The following is an 8387-nucleotide window of genomic DNA, read 5'->3' as shown; positions in this document are numbered from 1 at the left end:
TCACCATAGACTATCATTTTCCTTATGCTACTTCCAGCGAAATATTCTTCATGCCTCATCCTCCTAATATGACTTCTGTCCGTCATGCTAACGTCCACCATATCAAAATATGCCATGTAATAGAAAAACCCCTCGCTGAATCTATCCGCAAAAGATTGAGAACTATGCTGCGCTTCTGCTTCCACATTCACCATGATGCTCGGCCTCCGTTTTCTTATAACGATTAATAGGTTTTCAACAATGGCATGGTCGTATAAGAAATTTTTGAGAACAAATGGAACATGAACTGCCAACGCCTCGCCAGATTCAACAGTGAACAAGCCCTCCTTTATCTACTCCATTCGGGCGATCTCTACCGTGTTGTACGAGAACGGAATCGCCAAAGATTCAGCCAGCTCCTGAAGTCTTTCTCCGCTTTTTAAAATCTCCTCGCCATCCATCCCAACAGCTGTAATCTTGAGAAGCTGAAGCGCATGGAAATCAGAGGACAAAGATCTGTGTGCAAGGTACTCCATCAATACCGTCCAGGGCGACCCGGCCCGCCTCCCGAGATCAATCACATGAATTTTCTGGGCATTCCCCACGGTGTCAATGATTGCCTGCACAGACGTGAACTGTGTCACTCTGACAAAGGGAAGAACTCTATTACAGTAAACAAGTTGCCTATAAAACTCCTTTGTGTTGAATTCACCGGCAATATCGAAGCCAAAATAGTGGACTGGTTTAGATGCGTTATTCAACATTCGGAGAGTCTGGCGTTCGATTTTCTCCTGCAGGGCGAGGGACATATAATAGCCGAGCCTCTGTGTGGGATTCCCCATCTGACAAGACAATTTTTTGCATTTGGTCACCATTTCAGCAACCTCATCATATTTCTCCGCGCCCAACATATGTCCACACTTGAGCAGAAGTTTAACCAATTCTATCCCCTTGTCTTTCTCTCCAATCTGAGCCCCGTTAAGGTCAGAGCTATAATTATTCATTACTTAGCCAGAAGGACACTTTTGATGGTCTGACACAACAAAGCTGGCTTTCATTGCAACGCATAGAGTATTGTACAAAGTGAAGGAGGTGGATAGAGTGGATCAAAGACAAACATGAATGCAATGATAAACATTCAAATCAATAAGCAAAACACAAATTTATCAAATTGTGCTACAGCACTTCATACTAATTAACATAACTGAAATCTATTACAAATCCATAGAATGCTACAACATTCCATTCACTTATGATCCATAATGAGAAACCCAAAATGGGCTCTACTGATCCACCATGATTAGATAAATATCTGATACCTAAATTCTTACATAATGCCTCTATTTATAGAGGTGAGAACTCTCTCTAGAATACACCAAACATTTTACACATGTTATATTATATTATAATATTTCATGTATTAAAAACATGGGCAGCTTCTATACTGTAGCTAGGACGGTTGTTTAATTTGGACGGCTTCGTTGTCTAGTATTTACTTTGGACGGTGCTGGAGAGTTCTTTGATTGTGGACGACTGAGTTGGGCTGCCGACAGTAGTTGTTGGATAGAAATTAATTCTTCCAACACTCCCCCTTAATTTCTGTCACTAATGCTACTGCATTTATCTTGTTTTCCCTCATCATAATCACTTCGGGTTTTGTGGCTTAACACTTAACCAATGCAATTCTGAAGTGGTTTCAAGATCACCATAAACTTTGCATTCAAATGGTTTACAAACCAAGCATTCACTGGTTCTAATGACCATGAATCATCACTATAGGGAAATTATCATCACTTTGGCCTTTATCCTTCTTGACCTGCATCAAATTGATTATTCAGTCCATATAAAAAGAAATCCATCTACCGAGATACATGGGTAACCAGCTGTTGTACTAGCCAGTTCTATAGGAATCCTTTTCATATACATGGTTCATCAATACATTCAGTCAAACTCTAGGGTGTCAGGTATAACCGATAATGCACCCCTTACAATAGCTCTTTAATGAACAATTCTCATTCAATCTCCATCACTTGATTGGGGGCTATCAACGCAACAAACTTCTATTACATTACCACTATCAAGAACATGATATCCTTCATAGTTAGACAAACAAATTCTCAATTCCAATCCCAACACTTTTATCCAATTAGCACACACATAGACCTGTGAATCATGACAACAAACTCTAGCATGCCATCACTTTTCCTAATGAATGCTAACTCCTACAAGTGACTTATAATACTCCACACATATTTCAAATAAAAATAGATAATAAAACATTTTCATGATCAATATCTTCCGTGCCATGTGTATGCATTCTCTGGCACTCCCGCTTGCATAGAGATGCTCCACATGCTTCTAATATATGAATGATAGCATCACATAGTGCTAACTCAAACACTTTTCAACTTTGACTTCCTTTTTTCTGCGGCTTCTCTGTTTCTCATAGCAGTCTCTTGATTTGTTCTTCTTTTTCTTCTTATAGAAGATAACTTCAAATGCCATTGCCTGTTGGGCTACATTGCCACAACACTCTTCACCAATTTTAAACTTCTCGAGCTCTTCATGATCTCTAGGATCATATTCCATTAGCTCTTATACCACTTGAAGGCAAAGAGAAAGACAAATACATAGAAATAATACGGATTTTCTTGCCTTACTGCCTTGCACAAATGCATTTTTCACTTTTATCATCCAATTTCTTTCTCAATTCAGATGGAACTAATGAATAAGCAACACATCCAAAAACTCTAAAATGGGATACTGTATGTTTCTTACCATTCCATGTTTCTTGTGGAATTGTGTTCTTAACACTCTTTGTGGGACTCCTGTTCAAAATGTATACAGCACATGCTACTGCTTCTGCCCAAAATTCATTGGATAGATTTTTGGCCTTCAACATACTCCTTGCCATTTCCATTATGGCTCTATTCTTCCTTTCTGCTACACCATTTTGTTGTGGTGTGTACCTTGTGGTAAATTGCTTCTTAATTCCATGAAATCTGCAAAATTCTAGAAAATCATTAGAACTGAATTCACCACCTCTATTAGATCACAATACCTTGATGTAGTGACCACTTTGTTTTTCGACCGAGTTTTTGAACTCCTTGAACTTTTCAAAAGCTTCACTTTTTTGTTTGAGAAAGTATATCCAAATCTTCCAGCTAAAATCATCAATAAATGTTAGGAAATGTATACTTCCTCCTAAAGATGGAGTTTGGATAGGTCCACATATATCAGTACAAACTAATTCCAATGGTGCTCTTGCTCTATATGAACCTCCTACTGGGAAGCTTTCTCTATGTTGTTTTGCCAAAATACAACTTTCACATGAACTTGGTGGTTTCAATATTTGAGGCAATCCTGATACCACTTGAAGGAGGTGGATAGAGTGGATCAAAGACAAACATGAATGCAATGATAAACATTCAAATTAATAAGCAAAACACAAATTTATCAAATTGTGCTATAGCACTTCATACTCATTAACATAACTGAAATCTATTACAAATCCATAGAATGCTACAGCATTCCATTCACTTATGATCCATAATGAGAAACCCAAAATGGGCTCTATTGATCCACCATGATCAGATAAACATCTGATACCTAAATTCTTACATAATGTCTCTATTTATAGAGGTGAGAACTCTTTCTAGAATACACCAAACATTTTACACATGTTATATTATATTATAATATTTCATGTATTAAAAATATGGGCGGCTTCTATACTGTAGCTAGGACGGTTGTTTAATGTGGACGGCTTTGTTGTCTATATTTACTCTGGACGGTGTTGGAGAGTTCTTTGATTGTGGACGGCTGAGTTGGGCTGCCGACAGTAGTCGTTGGATAGAAATAAATTCTTCCAACACAAAATGTAGTAAAAGGGTAGAGTTCACCTAGCTTGGACAACGCAGACAACAATGTCCCATCAAATACAACGAGATACATAGAAACTTTGTGTCACTTTTAATGTCTTAATCTCATCAAATGCAACGAGATATATAGAAATTTTGCATTGATCCTCATGCCGTAATCTCATCTAAATTTCAAAAACAAGGAGTGCATACAAGTTCGGCGTGATGTTACACAAGGTAAAACTAGAAACATACAAATTCAACATGATTAAAATCGGTAGATACATCTGGAAGATTAGGCTCGCCCTTCGAAGCAAGGCACCCGTTACAATGCACCATATTTGCATTGCTATACATTAATGCTCCACTCGCATGATATACCCCTTCCCCTTTTCTGGCATTATGTTGTATGTAAATGCACTAAAGATAAAACAAAGTTAATTAATTTTTTTCCCAGATTTACAAAAGCGTAGTGATTTTTTCGAAAAAAAATTGTTGTTCTCAACTACAAATGCTGATATTTCAAAAAAATCCATGATGTTTTGATTTTTTGAAAATTGGTCAACTATACAGATTGTAGAAAGGATAGTGAGATCCAAATTTTTAAGTCCAATTGATTTAGTACAATTTTTTGACGTGAATATATTAACATTATTATTAGTTATTATAATCTTTTATATCTTTTATTATCATTTATTATTGTATTTATATTATGATAAATTTCAAATTTTTAATATTCAATAATCAAATAAATCTTACTTATTTTTGTAAAAATAAAATGTTTCAAATACTTCTTATTATAATATTTTGTATTTTTATCAATTTAATTTTTAAAGTATATTATAATAAAATAAATATTACTTATTTTGCATAAGCCAAATAAAATTAAATAACTAAAATTTTAAAATATTTAATAGGAATATGAAAAAAGTCAATTGATTTCAAATTAATTTATATTAATATATTTTAAAATCTAGCAAACTAATTTAATACATTTCAAAATAAATTAATAATAATTTTAATATATTTTAAATTAAAAACTATTTATATAAATTTAGAAACAAATTATGGAAGGTAGATTAACTATCTAAGAAGCTTCAATTCAACATTGTTGTCTTATACCTCCAAAAGAAATTATATGCTTGCTTGTTACTTTTAAATTTAGATTGTCTGATTCGATTGCGTCTATTTTTTAGCAAAATAAAACACAAAAGCGAATCAATGCAATCGAGAAGATAAACACATTAAATAGTTTTGATAAAAAAATTTTAAAAGCATCTTGAAATATGATAGATAATATGCTACATGAGAAATTGGAGACAACATAGAAATAGTAATATGATGAACAATTATAATACAAAAAAGAAAAATCAAAACAACACAACGAAACAAAATTAACTTCATGAAAATGAAAAAAAAATTAGCAAGAAAATAATACAAATAAGTTCTAAAAAGCTTTCCAATTATATCATATTTATTTTCAAATTACATTTATAAAAAGAAATTAAATATTTTTTATATTATATTTATGCAATTTTTATAACTATTAATTGATAATTCAAAATCTTAAATATGTTAAATATAATTATAGTAAATCTAAGAAATTAACCAACTTAATTGTATTTTGAATAGTGCCAAATTTTATTCACAAACTTTTGACAGAAATGAGTAAATAATATTCAATTTATTACTATATAATTAAAAATTAAAATTTTACAATAATTTAAATATTGTAATAAAAGCTACTTACTTATCCAAAATAAATTATTATTATATTGTAATAAACTTAAATTTTAAAATTTGTAACAATATAAACATAATAATAAATAGTGATAAGAAATAACATATATTATAATTAAAAACTTCATAAAAATCTAAACATAACAATTAAATTTAAAAAAACTTAGAATTACTTTGAAAGACAAAAAAGAAAATTTTGCGGGTATATAACTATGACAGCATATGATGTGGATATGACAGTATGTGAGTTAGAGAACATGGATGTATGTGTGTCAGAGAATACAAACATGTCATGGGATGGAGTGTGGGCATGGCATTTGACTGGTGCAAATATGTTGCATTATAGCTGGTGGCTTCAAAGCACATCCAAAGCATTGACCTTTTCGAGTTGTTGATGTGGGGTCGAGCCATGACTCGCATGTCTATGGTACACTATTTAAGGAAACTATAGTCTATGGGGCATCAAAACAGATTCATTTACAATAATTATTAATTAATTAGAAATGTTATTTTCATTATATTTCAAAGTTTTATTATTAAGTTATAGGGGTTCTGTTATATGAAATGTACAATTTGCAATATGCAATCAATGGTCGAGATAGTAACAAGAAATGACTATCGTAATGAAGATAGCCATGATAATAATTCTAAATGCTAACTATTACTATAATCCTTACTCCAACCATATCCACTAACCCTAATTCTAACCTTAAGCTTGACCCTAATCCAACTAAAATCCTTTCCCAACCCTAAATATGATATTAGTCATAGTAGAGACCTTTATCTTAAATTTTAACCACAAACCCAACCTGATCTAACCCTAATCCCAAACTTAACCCTAAATGTTGACTTGGAAAACAAAAATGATAACCAAGATGAGAAGGATACTGATGGCCTAGGGAAAAGATAGAGAGGACCACTTAACAAGAAGAAGGTGACCATGGCACTGAAGAATGATGAAGATGAACCACAAGTTATGGAGATTTACGTTCTTAAGGCTCTTCAGGAGCTCACTTAGGTGTTGTTTGTTGTGATCTTTTGATTTGTCTTCATTTTGTCATTTGTGTTTTGGTTTTTGTTGGTTCTATATTTTGGTTTGCTAGATTTTATCATGGTTCATTTGTCTTTTCACATAGTTCTAATTTTGATATTTTTAATTATATCATGTAATTTGCTACTTAATGGGTTTTCGGTATCAATAAAACCTACTTTTACCTAAATCCAAAACCCTAACCTTAATTGTATAACTTTAACCATGATATTAATTTTAATTTTGTACCCTAGCACTACTATTAATATAATAAATTATAAAATAGTATATATTTAATAATTATAAATTATTATTCTAGATTATAATTAATAGTAAAAATAATCTAAGTATGCTATTTTTTATTAATATATTATAATTAAAATAATTAAATTCCTAATAAGACTTTTACAATTTAAAATAGTATATTGTCTTTTATTTTGCATTGACTACTACTAGCTTATATATTTTCACCTATTTTCATAAATTGGCTAAGCACAATAGGAACCTCCAAATGATTACTTTTGGCTTATATATATAAGTTAGTTTATTATTATGTCATTGGTATTTCATTATATAAAATGTACAATCTCCAATATGCAATCAATAGTTGTTGCATTTGGACAAGAAATGACTATATGATTGTTCTTTTTTGGTATTATTTTTAACATATTAGTAATGTAATAATAGTTTTTCATGTTTTAATGATTGGATCTATATGTTGTGTAGTTAGATTGGTGGACCACTCATATTATTGAATTGAGATAACTTACATGTGGAATATCTATACCCATAGATTTGATTCACTATTTGTGGATACTTGTTAGTTGGCCTTGTTTATGGTCATATATGCATTGTTTTGGTTACTTTGCGATGAAAGGATGGATAATAAGTGAGTACTTGGATAGTTAGTTATGTTGTCCTATGGCATGGTGATTCTCCTTAGTTTGGAAATATTGCTTTCACTCTATGCAATGTGTAGGCCTAGATAATTTTTAGATTTGAGGGATGGTGTTCATATGAATGGATAACTCTGTATCATAATTCAATGAGAGCTTTAGAAGTGAATTTATATTAATCACATGGTGATTGATTATCATATTTAGTGTTACAAATGTTGGATGATGCCTTAGATACTATTCTACAAAAGGGTCTTTCACATTTCTTCATGCACTTGTTGGAGATGGTATCTTCATGTGATTGGTGATTTTGACATGTTTAGGATACAAGGGGTCCTTGAAAGTGATACAAGTTAACTGCTTTCATTTGAATATGTTATTATGGTGCCTTTTATGTCATGGTTTTCTCTTTATTACCATTTGAAAGTTGTGACATAATACAAATATCCAATATATTCATATGGAGCATGTTATTTATTTAGAGGATATGTTTTAGATCATGTTGTCATGTTTGTGTTTTTCATTCCATGGTTAGATATTTGGCATGGATCTTGGTTTATTTTCTTAGTGTTGAGTACTTTGATCATTTTCTTGATAGTTTATGGTAGTGCTATGTTGCTCATGGATACTTTGAGACTTAAGTAAGGCTAGAGTTCTCTTGATATGAGAGACACATTATTGAGATGTATATTTTTAATGAGATTTCAAAAGAAAGTCTAAGGACCCTACACCTTTTTTTGACACGAGTTTGAGACCTATGAGGAGATTATTCTTGGAAATGTCATGATGACTTTTATATCTTGGAGGAGCATTCTCATTCCCCTCTCTTTATCTACTCAAGAGTTTATCACTTGAGAGATATTTCCCAATATTACTTTCATG

General features: G+C 32.0%; 1 protein-coding gene across 1 annotated transcript; it reads right to left on the bottom strand.

Moving 5' to 3' along the window:
• Positions 1–332: 332 nt before the first annotated feature.
• Positions 333–983, bottom strand: LOC149561493 (scarecrow-like protein 23). Its single transcript, XM_089827845.1, has one exon. The coding sequence runs from the start codon at positions 981–983 to the stop codon at positions 333–335; it is 651 nt and encodes a 216-aa protein (XP_089683971.1).
• Between the last annotated feature and the right edge of the window lie 7404 nt (positions 984–8387).

This window comes from Cupressus sempervirens, chromosome 4, assembly GCF_028749045.1.
Source record: "Cupressus sempervirens isolate cs-2001-9-10 chromosome 4, ASM2874904v1, whole genome shotgun sequence".
Taxonomy (NCBI): domain Eukaryota; kingdom Viridiplantae; phylum Streptophyta; class Pinopsida; order Cupressales; family Cupressaceae; genus Cupressus; species Cupressus sempervirens.
The sequence above is the reverse complement of the archived record's forward strand: the minus strand, read 5'-3'. Positions and strand labels throughout refer to the sequence as shown.